Raw genomic sequence first — 17,406 nt, forward strand, 5'->3', positions numbered from 1 at the left:
CACTGCATTGGACCGCATACACTAGATTGCTTTTCTTGTGTTTGGGTGTGCGGTCTTTGGGGTGTACCAGCATCTGTCTTAGTGTCACTAAGAAGGACAGAGGACACTCGTTTGAGGACCACCAGGTGCACATTTTAGACAGAGAAGATGGATGGTTTGAAAGAGGTGTCAAGGAAGCATCTACACCAGGGTTGAGAAGCCGTCATTGAACAGGGGAGGGGGTCTACGCCACCACTTATCCCCCACTTACAATGCTGTCCTTTCATCACTTCCCAGGAAACTCAACAAACGTAACCTATTGGCCTCAGGTGAAGATACCAACGATAGTCGTTCAGTCTTGGCCACAGGTAGTCTCAACGACTGTAACGACCGTCGTCACAGCAACAAGGAACACTAACGAACCAGCGGTATCGATGACCCGGGATAACGACCCCACTGAGGTTAAATAGCTGAGTTTCCCTGCCAGTCAGTCAGAACTGAAGAAGTCCTTTGGATAAGGGACGAAACGTCTTCCAGTATCTTCAACCAAGTCCAGTTGCCCTTCATTTTAACCCTCGTTGGATAACTATGACCTGGATGACTGAGAATCTTCATAAACATCTTGCTAATCATTTATGGTTGTAGATAATTTCATCCACTGTGGGCTGGTATCAAATGGGAGCCTTTTCTACTTGAAAACTGTTGAGTTGGTAAAAAAAAAAAGAAAATAGAAAAGTCAAATGAAAGCTGGTTTCCACTTGATACATTTCCTGGTCAGGTGACACTCAAATCTTCAGCAAAAGGATCAAAAGCCAGCCAGTCATAAAAGTGACTCCCGCTGTACAGCAGTTTAATATTTCCTTCTTTAGAAGCTCCAAGACGGGTGTTTAAAGTCCATCCTGTGCTGTGTGGCCCATCTGGCATAGATGGCCTTCTCAGTGATGAAGCGATGGCCCCCACGCTTCGTGTGCTCGTGGACCCTGTACATCCTGCACTCATCAATTCGGTTCCCCTCATAGTAATGGTAAGGAACAACATTGTGATTGGGTCGGCTGACAGGAGGAGTAAAGTACAAGAGGTAGGTAAAGGTTATTTAAGATACTCAAATATGAAAAAGCTGGAGCTTGAGTAGGAGATCATAAAATCGGGTCTCACCTGCAGTAGTTATCATCGATCATTCCATAAACATGAATGCTGTCACACATGTCTATTGCCAAAATCATTGTGAAGAAACCAGTACTGAGAAACGCCCCCGTCTTCATTCTGAGTGAGACACCAAACATCTGTCAAACTCTTACATGACCAAAATTAAAACCAAAAACTAGCACCTTACATCATTGCTGTTTATATTATTATTATTTCTATAGCTAAGCAAAGTTTGCGTGTGTATTTTGTTTAATAGCTTTTATTTTGTTATTTCTTGTACACACACAAGTACCTTGTTTTGAAGGGAGCTTTGTGACAAATGGAAATGAATGGTAAAAAAAAACGTAACAGTCACAGAGACAGATAATTATACAAACACACATGCATAAATTAAAAAATGTTGCAGTGTTTATATACAGTTATTTATATTTGTATGGTATTTTCCTTATATATATGTATTATTAATATCATCATTGTGTTTATGTACAGGTTTTTATTCCACACTTCCTTTAGCAATGTCTGTTTCCCATACCAATAAATCCCTATTGAATTGAACTGAATAATAAATAAGGATGAACACGGAGCATTATTTTTAGTTTTAATATATTTAAGCTATGTGTTTGAAAGGAGTTTCAGTTTATTTAAAGTTAACTTACTTTGTGTTGCCAATATCCAATTAATGAAACGGAAATAGGTCCTACAGACTTAATTTTTATTCTCTTGCCTTTGTTTACTTTTCTGTTAAGCTCTTAGGCTGGTTTGATGAAATTAAGCTTCTTCTTTTTTTTTTATTTGACTGCGATGCTAAACTCAAACTATACCTGTTTTTTCCAGTTTCATTCTGAAAAACCTTGTCACAGTACTGGATCTTCTCTCTAGTCACAGCGTAGATTCTGACGTTAGGGTACTTCCTTGCTATTTTCAGCAGAGTATTGAAGATGCGTCCTTTCCCATCTTGCCTCATGTTCCTCTCAGGACCCCAGAACACATACGTAGTTTCGGCTGACTGCTGGAAATAGTAGAGCTCGTTTTTCACCAACAGGGGAACACTGGTGTGAGACACAACCCGAACACTGGTGCGGTTCCCTACATCTTTCTCATACCCCAGCGTGGGTGCATTGTTCATCCGGATCACGCACTCGGTCTTGTCTATCTCTTCTCCAACGCCAGCTCTGAGCATCTGACCTGAGCTGGAGACTAAGGCACACTGGCTGCAGTGCATGTTCAGGACCTGTTGAGGAAGAGGACAGGATAAGAAAGTTTGTGTTAAATTTCTATTGTTATGCTGCCACAATTACAGAAGTCCTCCAGAACCTACACTGGCGAGAGAACCTTCTTCATAGCTGCACCCTCCCTCTGTAACTTTCTTGGACTTGAACTCACATATTCGTTTCAAGCAGTGGCACCTGGGCTCTGGGAAGCTCTGTTGATTCTTTAAAAAGCAATTTAAGACTGTTTGGATTTTACGGCTGTCTAGTTTATGTTTTTCCTATGTACTTCTATGTTTTTGTGTATTGTATCTCATTTTATTGTGAAGCACTTTGCGATTTTTATCTCTGAAAATGCTATGCTATATAAATAAATGTACTTACTCACTAACTCTGAAAGCTGTTTGTTGTATAACCCCAAACCCTGGCTCTCACCTGGTCCATCCTGCCGGGGGTGATCTTCATGTAGCCCCTGAGCCCGGTGCTTTGCACAGCAGTGGCTGGACCGACCCGTCTCATCACATATCCAAACCAAAACAACAGAGAAAGGCTCAGGCTAAGCAGGCAGAGCCAGCGGAGCATCTTTATCGGTCGGGGGAAAGTGGAACATAGCTGTTTAGGTTTGAAGGATGCACATCCGGACATGCAGGCTAACTTAATAAACATCTATCTAATATATGAGTACACATTGAATTAAATAACAGACTCGTTCTTACCAGAGAGTTCATATCAAGGTCTTTGGGAAAGCCCTGCTCCAGAGAGCCCGGTGGCGCTCATTTTTCCAGCCGCTTAACGTGAGGCAGAATCGGCGAGAGAGACAAGCCCAGCCACGGACGAACCACGATCAACAGGATTCATATTTAGCCTACAGATTTTAATGGCTACTCTCAGTCCGGTGAGTTCTCAAGTCCAGGATCCTTTTTCTTTTCAGTGTAACTTTAGTTTTCATTGCCTGGCATACAACTGTTCTGCTGTTATTGTCTAACGTTAATCTATAGTTGTTTAAATGTACTATTATCTGAAATCTGTCAGTTGTTTACCGTTATCTCATCTGGTGTGTTCCTCTCTCTCTCTCCAGCACAGAGCTTCCGGTACGGCTTTTTCACACAACAAGTGTAATCTGAACACAAGGGCCTACAACCTTAGCCCACAAAAATACCCAGGCAGGAAAAGGCAAATATACATTTATACAAAACATGGCCATAGAAACCATTGTACGCCTATATTTCGACAACTACAGCATAAAATACATAGGCCAACGCACTTCTTCTGTATTTACCTGTCGCGGATGCTTTATTCTGAAATCTAGATCATATGCCAAAACCGGAAACAACCGTGACAACTGTGTAATGCCGCCTTCATGTGTCACTCGTAAATTTACCGTTCCACAATACAACGTCGCAGAAATGATTGTGGGCTACGAAGACTGTTTTCAAGCGTCTTTGTTTGCTTGTTTATAAAAGCACTATTATATGGCGGGTCTCTGTATCAGAGAAGAACGCCCAAAATGTAATTTTATATCCAGGAGCAAAAGTAACGTTACACAGAAAGGAAGCTGCTATAAATTTAGAGATTCTTAGGCCTCTTATTATTATATATTATAATATGGTATGTATATATTATATATTGTATAATAATGTATGTGATTATTTATAACAAACATAACTCCTCTACATGTCTTTCGTGTTATGTTAATGGTTTATTTACAAATACACGCCTCACAGGAAACTTTCTGACAGTTTTTCCCTTTTGAGCTGTGTCCATGCAGGGACGGTGCTGTATGATCTACGACCTGATTGGATTGTAATAGTTCGTACTCCTCTCACCTTCCATCCGATTGGTCAAGAAAAAAAGCAACACTCCGTTCTCCTTCTCCCATTGGCTGGCCGTCGCGTCAGTATTCCTGCTTTTCTGAAGCCCTTGCCCCCGAGAGAAAAGGCTAGTGTGCGGCTTTCACTGACTGTGACACAGGTATGTCCTTCCCTGCCGCCTTAGATGCTCACGGTATGTACCTATGTGAGGGATTATGTTATTAGTTGTGCCGCTGATGAGCTGTACACAGAGCCACTGAAGCCTCCGAGGTGTCAGTTTAAAGCCCCACAGGATGATGTTGTGATGTGAGGTGACAGATGAGGCTGAGCTAGGCTAGCGAAGTGTGCTAGCTAACGTTAGCATGCTCGCCTGTGAGGACTGTTGCCTACTTGCTGGTTGTGATTTTGGCCAGTCATTAACACATTGTTCCAAGACAGAGCTCAGACTAGATATGTATTTTCGTAAAAATCGAACGTTTGATTCATGGTCTCCGCTGCCTGGACGGGCTAACTGCCTAGGTTGCTATTCACCTTATACGTTTGACAAGTCTCCCTCAGCTAACGTTAAGAGCAGCCTCTCTGTCGGACTGGAAAAATATTGTTATATTTTGGCCGCCGACGTTTTATTGTATTACTCAGTTCTGCCCCAAGGTGTGAGGAAAAAGTCAGCCAGTCTAGTGCTGAAGCCGCCCCTGCTGTTTGTCAGTTACAGTAACATTAAGTGAGGGTTAGCCTGCTCCACTGGCTGCATACCAATCAGGGTAGACAGATAAGTCGCTGGAAGAATGTCAAGTTTCTCTGGTGCTTAACAGTTAATGTAAGCGTGATTTTCCCTGCTTAAACCATTGCGTGTGTGTGCGTGTGTCAAGGGTGTGTGCCCTGAAACCAACACTCCTGTTTTAGAGATAAGTATGTCTATTGATGCCATGTCCTTATCATTACAAAGCCTGTGCAATGTAATGCTGCTCTGAATTAGGAGGAGGCTGGTACACTCAGATCATTTCCATAATTCATGTCTTATCATTTGTAGGGTAATAAATCTACAGTCAGACACTGGACCAGTGCAGGCCCAGGAGTGTATGACGACAGACGGCGCATCGGCAAGCCCCTGAGCTGGCTGATCTCAGAGCAGAGGGGGAGACCTTCTTTAGGGTGAATGTGAGGGAGCTTTGGACAGCTGTGGCCTGAAGGCATTTCAGTATCTGAGATGTCAATCAAACAAGCAGAGGGGATGTCTATCGCCCAGGCTCTGGCCATGACGGTAGCAGAGATACCGGTGTTTCTCTATTCCACATTTGGGCAGGTAAATCACTTTGCATGTACAGTTAAGTTTTGCATCTCCATACACAAGAACTATTTGCTATCCTGTGTCAACTTGTTCAATAAAACATTTGCCTCTCCTGCTTTCAGTCCATATTTTCCCAGTTAAAGCTTACCCCAAACTTGAAGAAGGTGCTCTTTGCTACAGCACTGGGTAGTGTAGCTCTGGCGCTCACTGCTCATCAGCTGAAAAGGCGGGGGAGAAAAAGGAAGCAGGTAACACAAGGGAAGGAGGGCCAGAAGACAGTGGGAATACCTGAGGCGCTGATGAAGACAGGAAGACCCTCATCATTAAAGAGAGGTGTGCATGATGTACTGCTTCAGTTTGGCTTTGTGGTTACTGGTTTATCAACATCTACTGAGAAATATGCCAACAAGAGGATGTTTTTCTCTGCACAGGTCCGTTTCCTGGCCGACAGATGATGAGTCCCAGCACTCGCAGCAATGACACCATGAGTGGAATTTCTTCCCTGGCCCCCAGTAAACACTCAAGTTCTTCACACAGTCTGGCATCTGTTAGTTTCACAATTTACAACAAATTATATTAAATGGTTGCTTACCATTTCCCTTATTCCACATTTTCCTAATGTGTCTTTCTGTGTGTGTTTCTGGCATAGATGCGGGTCCCAAGCTCTCCAAATCAGTCTGCCAATCCATCCACCCCCTGGGAAGCAGAGCCTGTGGTGGAAGAGCCAGGAGCAGTAGAGGATGCAAATGCAGAGAATCTCTATTTAATGGGTAGTTATTTACCATTATTCCTGCTTTTATAAAAATGTAATACTCAAATTGCATGTCAAATGTGGTGACATTTTTTTGCTTTCTTACCTGAGAGATAGTGAGAGGGACAGAGAGATAAGCTATACTTCTTTGTGTTTGTTAAGTACTTTTTAGTCAGAAATAACGATGGATCATGAAACAAAATCATCTGTTTTGGTGACAATTGTAACAATTGCTCCATTGGCAGAATATGTGGATAATAATGTGGAGGGGAAAATATTCACATGTGCATTTGGTTTGGATTCTAATCTTTAGATCTTGATTATAATGTAAAAGGTATTTGTCTTTGTGTTGATACCATTTTAGTTATAATTATAATACAGCATGCATTTTCTGCTTGTTGGTAATGTAGAACAAGTGGAGGAAGTCTAATATATAATCAGTTAAATGTTGGACTTTTGGAGCCAGAGTTCTGTTGTTTGGCATTCGGATTATCCTGCAGGAATTCTGTCATTCCCCCACACACACACACATTTTGCAACTGTACAGACTCAGGTCACTTAAACCTCTGAGGAACTCTGAGGCTCTGTGCCACTTTTGTTCAATTCTAGCTCAAAGTTTTGATTTTCCTGCTCACAAATAGACAGTTTAGTTTAGTAATCACCCTTTTTCTTGCTAGGGATGGAGCTGTTTGAGGAAGCTCTACAAAAGTGGGAACAGGCCCTGAATATTCGCCATCACACACACTCGAACTCCAGTAACAACAGCCTCGCTCTGCAGGGGGCAGCGCGTGGAGACTTTCCTCTGGTAACCATCGAACAATCATTAACAGTACAGACTGGCTGAAATTCTTGTACATGTGTGGATAACTTTACACTCAGTGCAGTTGTGATTTCACCTGCTGTACTTGTGATGCTCTTAAGTGACACCATACCAATGCAGTACAATTGGGTGTGAGGTGGGGTGGGGGGGCACACTAATTGATCGTGGACTTAAGCTATTTATTAAATGCTATTAAGTATTTAATTAACTATTTAAGCAATTAGGTAACTTTAACTTGTTTTATGCTTTCCCCCTCTTCATTATAGGGTGAAGCCCGTAATAAAGTGTTTGCTGAGAAGTTGGAGACATTACTGCACAGGGCGTACCACCTACAAGAGGATTTTGGCAGCACCATCCCAACAGACAGTGTGCTGGCAGACTTTGGTAAGAATCATATTGATTTTATGACTTTAAAATGTGTAAGATATGTTTTGTTTAAAACAAAAAATTGTTATAATGTAAGAGTTTGTATATATAGTGTTTCAGAGATCTCTTCTGAAATTAGCATACTACCAGCTAGCCCTGGCCCCCGTCCTGTCTCATAATACCACTTTGTACCTCAAGAGATGATAGTCCAATAGTGTAGTTCAGCTCAGGTCTGGGATTAGCTAATGGAGGGTATCAGGAGAGGATGTAGCTGTCCTGATGCTCTGTTCTTGCCTGTGAGCAAAGACTGTTACACCAAACTCCATTCACAAAGCTCTGAAATTAAAGTTCCCTTGCTTCTCAGCACACATTCTTCTATCGGAGTCTTGGTCGGAGCCACTGTAAAGAGGCCCACCCGCACTTTCTTAAATTAATTATTAAATAATATCGTATATAGGTGCTCCCATGCAAATATTTTGATTGCGAAGAACTTTGTGATAAATAGATAACTGAGCAGTGCAGTTTGTGGGCTACAGCTCCATTGCTTCACATTGACACAAATAAAGTATATACAGTGAACAGAAGCAGTAAGTAGCACAGCGATTCGACAGAACACCTGAGCTCCGACTGCGTAGTCCCACTCACTGAACATTCAATTTGGCTGAGGACGGTAGTTTGTGAAGGATAAGCCAGTCAGCTAAGAATTTAGTTGGATACGATTTTAAATGTTAAAGAAAAATAGCAAACAAAGATAAGGCAGTCAATGTTGATAATGTGGTGGGCTGACACAAATAAATCAATGAATAGGAAACACTGGAGTTGCAGCGAAAAAAAGAACTTGTTTAAGGAGAATCTTGGTGTTTTGGCCTGTATCAGTAGTAATACAGTTTCGTTTGGGAGCGCACATTTTATATTTCTGTTAAGTAAATCTGTGTTTTGATTCTTGCCCTGTCAGTCAGAGTTTATGTTGCTCCTTTGGCAGAGAGTGAAGGAACTCTTATCTTGCCTCAAGTGGAGAGTTTCCACAGACTTCGAGATGATGATGCGACCACTGTTACCTCTGACGAGTCCTTCTTCTCGGCTGCAGAGGTTAGTTCCTTTCCATCATCACAGCAGTCACTGATTTACCAAGCCCCCCCTAGTATTTGTATCAAGGACACATACTAGTACACTCTTATACCTTGCAGATGCATTCACAGACTAAACTGAGGTATATGTGTTTCTTTTCTGTGCAGCTGTTTGATGCCATGTCTCTAGAAGAGGTCTACCAGCCACTTAAGCCAGCAGCTCTGTATGAAGAAGCCTTGTCTCTGGTCCGGGAGAGCAAAGTGGCCTATAGGTCCCTGAGGTAACACTGAAGAGTAACATCTGTACCTACAGTAAATACTTAAAGCTGCGCTAACCCACAGAGAAGTATCACCCGACTCTGCTTTACCCACACATCTATGGAGAGTTTAAATGTCTTTTAGCACATTGTTTAGGTTTTATGGTCCAACACTTTGGCAGCTGTTTTGGTTCACCCTCACTGCTCTCGTCACTGTCATTTCCAGACGTAGTAGCAGTCAGCTTTTTCCTGCGAAATAGCTCATGTAAACGCACTGTACGCTATCTGCCCAGCCCCAAACAGCAGACAGAAACAGTTAGCAACTAGCTGGTGAACATAATGGAGCTAAAGAGCCAGATGTTTCCCATAGGAGTAGGCACAAACCTAAAAGGAGTGAAAATTGGAATTACATTCATCAAGTGGCGACAAATGAATGCTAATGTTGCTCTGTGTCAACTGGATGTCTAAAAATATAATTGTTTGGATCTCCCAAGCTGCCAAAAAGTCAATTTATAGACCTCTGAATGAACAGTAGCAAAGAGAGGAATAATGTTTATTTGAGCTTCATACGTCTCTCTCTCTCTTTTTCACCAGGACTGAATTACTTGAATGTTTTGGTGACCAAGACTTCCTTGCCAAGCTTCATTGTGTGAGACAAGCATTCCAGGTCAGTTTCAGCTCACATGACTTACCCATACTACATAGATCATTCTCTTTGCTCAAATGATTGTGGTTGTTGTGATGACCCACAACATTAAGCCATTTCCTAATTTTTTGAAACTGCAAACATCATCAAAACACTGCTCTCTGACATTACTAGTGGTCAAAAGCTTGGTAGCTTAATCATTTTGGTTATATACACTCACATCCAGCAGACATTGCTCCGGAGGCGTGCAACCTCTGACATACATTGCAAATGTAAGTCGCTCTGGATAAAAGCGTCAGCTAAATGACTAACTATTTTATATTATTATTTATTGTTCCTGTAAAACTCTATTGAGCTGTGAACAAGTGGGAAGGGCTTAGGTTAAACTGAACTGAGAAAGCACTCAATACAGAGCTTTTCCATTGCTGGTATCAGCTCAGCTCGCCTTGACTCGACTCTGCTTGACTCGCTTTTGGCCCGCCGTACTCCGTTTTGCCTTGCAGATAGTACCCACTCTATGTAGCTGGTCGTCATAGCAACACCGCACGAACCTGTTCAACGTGACAAACCACACACACCAGATATCTCTTGATTTATGTTTAAGTCTTTCAGCATTACTCAGATTGTAAAGAACGAATAGCAGTGCGAAAATACGTTTGCTGCAGTCAGCTACACCTGCTGGGACTTTTGAGCTCCTCTACTACAATTCTCTGACCGTCAGTAGTTTGCAGTGTTTTCACGTCAACTTTTGGTAAAAACAGTAATTATGCCTAGTTCCCAATTTTTCAGTTCAAGCCCTACAAAACCTACAAGGTGAAAAAAAACAGCTGCTGCAATCAGGAGAGGGGACTCACGGTGAAACATGGATGAAACTTTGGTCATTGTCTCTGCTTTGTTTTCTAGTCTCAGGCAAACGTCTGTACAGGCATGGAAATTGAATCTAATGATTCTACACAACTGTATAGCTGGAGTTGAAGCTAGCATTCATGTCTGTGTTGCACTTTACAGTGGAGTATATATTTCCTTTTGGCCCGTGACGATGATTGTACATTGGTTTTCAATGATCAGATGGACCAGTTTACTTTAGAAATTACCATAGAAAATAGACTGATAATGCTTTTTCTTTTCAGTTTCTGTTGTTAGATGAAACTCACCGCACATTTTTCATGGAGACCGGGAAGCAAATGATTACAGGGTTAATGGTGAAGGCAAACAAGGTAAAACATTACTCATTTAGATCCACACTTATTAATTTGTCTTATCTGGATAAAGCGTCTGCTTCTGTGGACATCTGTAACTAATCAGTTCCTGTGTTATTTTTTTGCTTCATCGCAGAGTCCCAAAGCCTTCCTGGAGAGCTATGAAGACATGCTGCTTTACACTCAGCGAGAGGAAACGTGGCCCATCACTAAGATGGAGCTGGAGGGCCGAGGGGTGAGTAATAATGCCGTTCTGTTATCAAACATCCTGCAATTGTTAGAACCTGTGAGTGGTGTCGTGAATGTAGCTCAAAGGTCTGTCAGGCTATATTACAGGGTCAGTCTTTCAGACAGCTGAATCTTAAATAAATGAGATTTCATTTTTGAATTTAAACTATGTTTAACGATGTGTGTATTGGTTTATTCATGGAAACAGGGATACTCGGACTTGATACCCTGTGACAAACCTGAATTAAACTTGAAGTACGGCCTTCAGTCAGGTTACTGTTCGCTTTACTCGGTGTAAAGCTCACTTTTAGTTGTTTTGGTAACTGACAAATATTCCATCTTTCTATAAATTATTCATTTGGTATAATATGAATCCGATCTCTTGAAAGATTTCCAATACACATGCAGCCATTTTTGGTTTCATTTTCAACTCAACATAAATGTTGAAATCACCTCCAGTGGTTGATTAATAAGCGTCATCATGAAATAAATAAATCATGAAATTAATTTTAAAAAGCCCGCCTTCAAATAGATACAGAATTAATTAAAGCACAGCGAATATAGTTGGAGGGGAGTTTTATAGTAGTAAACATTTCTTTTTTATATTGAATTTATTTTGATATATTTCATGGCTAATTTGTTGATTTCAACGCCTCCTTACTAATTTAGAGAGAGAGATATTTATATTTTTATTTGATCTTTATTTATTTAATTTCTTATTAATATATTTCATCACTTATTTATTTATTTGTTTATTTATTTATTGTCAATTTATCAGTGTATTTAATATAATAATCTCTAATCTAATCTTCGATTTCATTCTTGCCTTTGTTGGCACGTTGCTACATAACTTGGGACATTACTGCCACCAACTGTTAATCAGTGAAATAGTGTGAACTCATCAGCAGGACTGTGTCTCACACAAATAAGTAAAGGGACCCGCTCTTTTAAATATTGCTTCTCATTGGTTGTCATGTCATGATCCCTGCAGGTGGTGTGTATGAATTTTTTCGACATAGTGTTGGACTTCATCCTGATGGATGCATTTGAAGACCTGGAGAGCCCTCCCTCCTCTGTGGTAGCTGTGTTGAGGAACCGTTGGCTCTCTGACAGCTTCAAGGAGACGGTTAATTTACACACACACACACACACACACACAAAAGTCCTTGATTATGCCACTGATAGCTTAGTCACAAGATACTCTAATAACGGAGTTGTTTTTCTGTCAGGCTCTGGCGACTGCTTGCTGGTCTGTCCTAAAAGCGAAAAGGCGTCTTCTTATGGTGGGTTTGAGTGCTTTTTATTGCATTTTTGTTTGTCAAACCATTTTGTATCTTTAATTCTGATGACTCCTTACTCTCCATAGGTTCCTGATGGTTTTATCTCCCACTTCTATGCCATATCAGAACATGTGAGCCCAGTTTTAGCTTTTGGGTTTTTAGGACCCAGGCAACACTTAAGTGAAGTGTGCACTATCTTCAAGGTGAGAGGATACGCAACTAAGAAGCTGTGATTTTTGTCAATACTTTGGAAAGCGAATAACTGTGGTGTAATTTAAAGGGGCACTCCAACGATTTTACACATGAGGTTCAGTTTACTTGTCATGAGGAGGACTATATAGCATTCAAAACATTTGTGTAATATCTTCAAAAGTCTGACAAATAACCTTTCATGACATCAGGGTTATCTCAATTTTTGCTTGTCAGATTTATAACAGTAAGCCTGCGTTACAAACTTGGGGTGGAGTTTGAAAAATGTTGGTGTTTCTCAGGCAGGTAGTTTCTAATGAAAGATGCTATTAAGTTGCATTTTTTTGAAGTTTAGGATCCAGTGTTGGGGACATGACTCATATTAGGGGCTAAAAGTCAGGACATCTCAGCCTCTGCCGCTCAAGTTTGACTATTTAATCAGTTTCAGTGCTGTGTTGGACTTCCATAAAGTTGGTAGGCTTGCAAGAGACACAGAGGAGCCTTTCTGTTATATATTTTTATTCTCCCAACCCAATATGATGGGGTTTTTTTATTTGACGAAGACATTAATGACTCAAGAGTTTAAACAGGCTAAATAGGGTTAACCCTGATAAGTTAAATAACCTTTCTGTGTAAAATCGGTGGACCCGTTTTTAAAGCGAGAATCACCATGTTGGGTACATAACCGTATCTGTCCTATTTCTCTCCTTCCCTCTGCAGCAACAAATCGTGCAGTACCTTAAGGATATGTTTGATCATGACAAGGTCCGTTTCACCTCCGCTCAGTCCTTGGCTGAGGACATCCTGAACCTTTCCCACCGCCGGAGTGAGATTTTACTGGGGTATCTGGGAATCAATAGCCTCGCGGAGCTCAATGGTGGCCTGCCCAGAGACACAGAGGGCACTTCAGGGCATAGCTAAGACGAGTACGGTCACTAATGGCTTCAGTGGGCTAGTACAGGCCGAATGCAGTGGACTGACCAGTAGGGAACGGCAAAAACTCAAGGCTCAACACTTTTTCTTGTATCTCCATTAACACTGGATGGAATCATGCTCCTGTGATGCACTGAGAATCAGCGTTACTCGTTCATCCATCTGAGTCCATCAAACACAACTACTGTAAGAGGATATATTTTCACCAGATCTACAGTATCACTCGTCCTTGTACCAATGAACGTGAGCGGATAGATAATGTGATGTAATCAGTTCTTTGTTGTCAGCTGATGTTTTGCGTATCAAGAATGCCTTCTGTAGTCACATAATGTCAGACGTGTGAGGACTTGTCTCTGCCTTGTTGGATGACTTGGATTCTTCTTAAAAAACACACCAGACAGAACTGCTCCCACCACATGAAGACTGGGCCTTCTTCGTTATTACTCCACATGGATCATATCTCTTCTGAGAACCAGTAATCTTGCATTCATCTGACTAGTAGGATTTGAACAGGATATCGCAGTTTTCGTTATGTGAAAAGAAATAGTGTGAGAGTCTGTCAGTATTGTGCATTTGTATGTTTTATATTAAAGGGGATGGATATTTGTTAAAACCATGATAATCCTGACAGGCTTGGCCAGCTGAAGGCTTGTTCTGCGTGAAAGACATAATGCATTTGTCTGCTCACTGATTGTTCTTAAATCCGCTTTAATCCGAAGAAGCATTTATTCCAATTTGGTTTAATCGGGCACACATATCCAAGAGACTGTGTTGAATGCAAAAAGATGTGTAAAATTAGTGTAGAGTGCCAACATGTTACTCATATAGACTCTGAATTATCCCAAAGCGATATCTTGACCACAGACCACAGTTTTTTCCACACTTGACTTCTCAGTCAAAGTGGACATAGCAGTAATCCAGCTAAGATGCAAGTGCCTAAGTTTTGTAAAGTTTGGATCTCTCAGATTTTATCTGTCAATGGATCACATGAATATTACTAGTTTTAAGTAGCACGGAGGCACAAAAAGAAACCACTACCCACTGCAATGACGCAATACCAGGTGTGAAAACATCTGTCTGAAACCATCATATAGAGCATTATGTCAGTTTTGAAGGTGTAACAGAAAACAAATATCTCAAAGCGTGCTCTCAGGGAGTAATATGTTACATTATGACTTGAAATCAATATTAGGAAGTGTGTCACTTATTGACAGACAAATATTTGGGCCTAAATTGTAATTGCTATGTGTAAATTCACCAACTAAAAAAATACCAATTGTGACTTTGTTTAGGGAAAAGTATCAAAACACAATAATATGATGATATAGTACAGTGTTTTTAATGTAGAATTTGGAACAATAGTACTTCCAGAATTTGTTTGACCTGTCATAGAGAAATAAAGAAGCCATAAAATATTTATATTTAAAGTAGCTTAAATAAGATAATTTTGACTTTTATTTCTTAAAAAATCAAACCACTTATCAAAATAGCTGGCGATTAATTTAATTGTTTACGATTAATTGTTGCAGCTCTACTGTAAACAAGTATAGGATGTGTGGTTCAGAAAAGAAAATCAGCTGTTTTCACTCGATCACAGCATTGTAGTAAAAGCACAGAGGTAACTTATAATGTTAACGATGGCTCTGTTCTTATCAAGTGTCTCAGTAAGACGTGACAACGAGCCAGCATGCACAATACCAGGAGGCCGACACCGAAGCAGCTAAATTATACTCAGCCATCATTCATTTGAATTATTTACACCTGTGCTTTTCATACTACAACGTCAAAATGTCATCCACAAAAATGCCAGAGACTTAAAAAATACAAAATTGATTAGAAACACACATGGGTATTTCCCATGTCTAGAGACATAAATGTGTGTAGCTTGTTTTCTCCCCAGAACATTTTAAAATCGACACAACCTCTGAATGAAACCGTGCCATCTGCTAGGGTTTAGTCGTTTTGATTTTGATTTCATGAGGACCTGTAATGAAGAACCATGCATTGTACAGTTAGACTGTAACCTGCACTGATGAAAACCCCTGAGTTTGTGTTTGTATTCCCCAATACTTGTTGGAGCACAGAGACACGGAAGGGGCAGTTTTCTTCTGCAATCCTAACATGGGTAACTCCACTACTATAAAAGCAGATTTGTGTTATGCAGATTGTAGTTAATGTTTGTTTAAGACACTGTCAAATACCTAAGTATCTTATTGAAATATATATATACACATATATAATAAAGAAAAGATGATTTATTATTAATGGCAGTAGAAGCACAAAATGTATGCTTATGGTTGCCTGCGTGAGTGAGAAAAGGGAAGAGATATCTGTCAAATCATTTTGGTTTCATAGATCTTGTGGTACTCTGACTTCAGTAGTTTATCATACAAATAAGCAGAAGTCAGCTTGTTATTCGTAATCATATAAGTGTGATTTGTGGGCTTGATAATCCAAATCCTGCTCTTGTTACAACATGCCTTTGAAATTCAGTGCTCAGAAATGGTTTTTGGACTCTCACATGTGGCAATACAGTCCCATTGTGTTTTGTTAAACTGTACTGGCTATGTCAAGAGTCATCAGCATTGTAGAATTATTTTTGTGTCTGTCTAACATGAGCCAGAACTTCCAACTGTAAATAGGGCTTTTACAGAAATTCATTTAGTTTTTGACACATGTGCAGCTTTGTGTTTTTAAGCATTTTGCACTTTATCAGAAAAGCAGAAAGATACACGAATGTCCAACAATCCCCTTTGAATAATCAATTATGAGAGTTTAACTGTACAAACATATTTAATTATTTATTGCATTGTAGAACTGAAATATTATTGATAACATAGAGCATAAATTGCTGTACTGTAGAGAAACTATCTTTAAAAAAAACTATATTATGGAAATGGTTTATTCTGGTTACAATCCAATGTTTTTGTCTCCATCTTTAAAATGTTCAAATTCTCAGTTTTAACTTGTGACTGCGTACTATCCAATCCCTGATGAACTGCTTTAAAAAAGCTATTCTCCATGTTTTAGTCCTGTTTTTGTAGAGTATCAAGTACATTCGCAACATGCTCACACAGGTAAATGCGATTATGTTTAGTCTTGTGTTGACATATTAGTCTGCTTTGTCCTGAGAGTAGATGATCAGAGATTAATTCCTTCAACAGCCTTTGCATGTTAACAGTGTAAATTCTCTGAAATGAATCAATCAGTGTATCCCTGTAACGTTTAGAACCAGACTCGGCTCTAGTTGTTAGTTTTGAAGATCCCAATTAGAAATTATTTTAAAGAAAATTTTTAGGAAGTCAAAGTTCATGCATGGACTTGACTAGTTAGCGTATATTCAATAGATTATATTGTTTTGCGAGGATTTCAGATGGCCAAAATGTGGAATGAATGATTTTTTTCACTGCTATACATTACAAGTGTCCTATTCATGCCTTTTGTCTTTTCTATTGTTAGATTACAATGCCAGCACAAATGTAAATTGATTTTGATTCTCCATATTAAATGTTATCTTTTCTTATTAAACAATATGTTTATTATGCCTTTTCCCAACTGATGACGGCTCATTGTATTTCATGTTTCTGTGGTAGAGAGGTGTATTTTTCAAAATGACTAAGAACCACTGGCTTGATTAAAAAGAGGATATTCTGTCCTTAAAAAAGTATAAATGGAAATAAAAAGTGAGAAAAATGGATGAAAGGGGGCCTTTTGATGCACTGAGATGGCTAAAATTGTAACTGTAATTGTCAGACTATGAGATTGTCCACAAGGTGGCAAAAACACTACAGTGTTTAAGACAGACTGAACTGATATGAGATCCCAGTTATCCAGTTCCCTATACTCTTATGATTCAAAACAACTTTATACTGAATGTTGCCAGCAGTAGCAAAGGCATAAGTCATGAAGATTTCCCATTGTTGACAAAAGTATTTCCAAATCTTTCTTACTATAGCCACGATAAAGGACGATAAAGATATAGATTTTAAAAGTTGTCAGTAGCTCTTACATGGCATAACAGTTGCTACTGGTGTTTTGGCTTCTACTCTTTAACATGTAGTGATATATCCCCACAGCTTTTGGATGGATTAATTTACCATCAAATTTGGTACATACATCCCCCTAAGGATGAATTGTTATCACTTTAGTGACCCCTTAACCTTTCATCTACTGTCACCATCAGGACAAGTTTTATAGAGCCTATATAGCCTACAAAGACTCTGGCTAAACTAAGATGG

At 39.9% G+C, this 17,406-nt stretch overlaps 2 protein-coding genes across 4 annotated transcripts; one reads left to right on the forward strand and one right to left on the reverse strand.

Moving 5' to 3' along the window:
- Positions 1 to 479: 479 nt before the first annotated feature.
- Positions 480 to 3,636, reverse strand: st6galnac4 (ST6 (alpha-N-acetyl-neuraminyl-2,3-beta-galactosyl-1,3)-N-acetylgalactosaminide alpha-2,6-sialyltransferase 4). Its single transcript, XM_038733366.1, has 5 exons — positions 3,050 to 3,636; positions 2,769 to 2,915; positions 1,947 to 2,356; positions 1,135 to 1,242; positions 480 to 1,031 (listed from the first exon to the last, which is right to left on the reverse strand). The coding sequence occupies exons 1-5, from the start codon at positions 3,059 to 3,061 to the stop codon at positions 845 to 847; spliced, it is 864 nt and encodes a 287-aa protein (XP_038589294.1). The 5' UTR covers positions 3,062 to 3,636; the 3' UTR covers positions 480 to 844.
- A 512-nt stretch (positions 3,637 to 4,148) lies between these two features.
- On the forward strand, positions 4,149 to 13,784 carry miga2 (mitoguardin 2). Of its 3 annotated transcripts, none has more exons than XM_038733363.1 (16): positions 4,149 to 4,304; positions 5,175 to 5,447; positions 5,555 to 5,765; positions 5,864 to 5,979; positions 6,082 to 6,202; positions 6,861 to 6,988; positions 7,270 to 7,387; positions 8,325 to 8,458; positions 8,605 to 8,717; positions 9,288 to 9,360; positions 10,470 to 10,556; positions 10,675 to 10,773; positions 11,758 to 11,892; positions 11,996 to 12,049; positions 12,133 to 12,249; positions 12,956 to 13,784. In XM_038733363.1, exons 2-16 carry the CDS (start codon positions 5,352 to 5,354, stop codon positions 13,154 to 13,156), a joined length of 1,803 nt encoding a protein of 600 aa, XP_038589291.1. In that variant the 5' UTR covers positions 4,149 to 4,304; positions 5,175 to 5,351; the 3' UTR covers positions 13,157 to 13,784. The 3 variants fall into 3 exon arrangements, with proteins under 3 accessions (XP_038589291.1, XP_038589290.1, XP_038589292.1); XM_038733362.1 differs by having other exon boundaries at positions 4,254 to 4,337; XM_038733364.1 differs by having other exon boundaries at positions 4,255 to 4,337; positions 8,352 to 8,458.
- Positions 13,785 to 17,406: the final 3,622 nt, after the last annotated feature.

Source organism: Micropterus salmoides, unplaced genomic scaffold, assembly GCF_014851395.1.
Source record: "Micropterus salmoides isolate LMB-PRFRI ecotype aquatic unplaced genomic scaffold, ASM1485139v1 Ms_hic_scaffold_20, whole genome shotgun sequence".
Lineage (NCBI taxonomy): Eukaryota > Metazoa > Chordata > Actinopteri > Centrarchiformes > Centrarchidae > Micropterus > Micropterus salmoides.

Coding starts and splice junctions, on each gene's coding strand:
- miga2 (XM_038733363.1), top strand. CDS start 5,352: ATGTCAATCAAACAAGCAGAGGGGATGTCTATCGCCCAGGCTCTGGCC. Junction 5,980..6,081: donor CTTCACACAGTCTGGCATCT/GTTAGTTTCACA, acceptor TTTCTGGCATAG/ATGCGGGTCCCAAGCTCTCC. Junction 8,459..8,604: donor CCTTCTTCTCGGCTGCAGAG/GTTAGTTCCTTT, acceptor TTTTCTGTGCAG/CTGTTTGATGCCATGTCTCT.
- st6galnac4 (XM_038733366.1), bottom strand. Junction 1,243..1,946: donor AATGAAACTGGAAAAAACAG/GTATAGTTTGAG, acceptor TGTCTCACTCAG/AATGAAGACGGGGGCGTTTC. Junction 1,032..1,134: donor ATCGATGATAACTACTGCAG/GTGAGACCCGAT, acceptor TCCTCCTGTCAG/CCGACCCAATCACAATGTTG.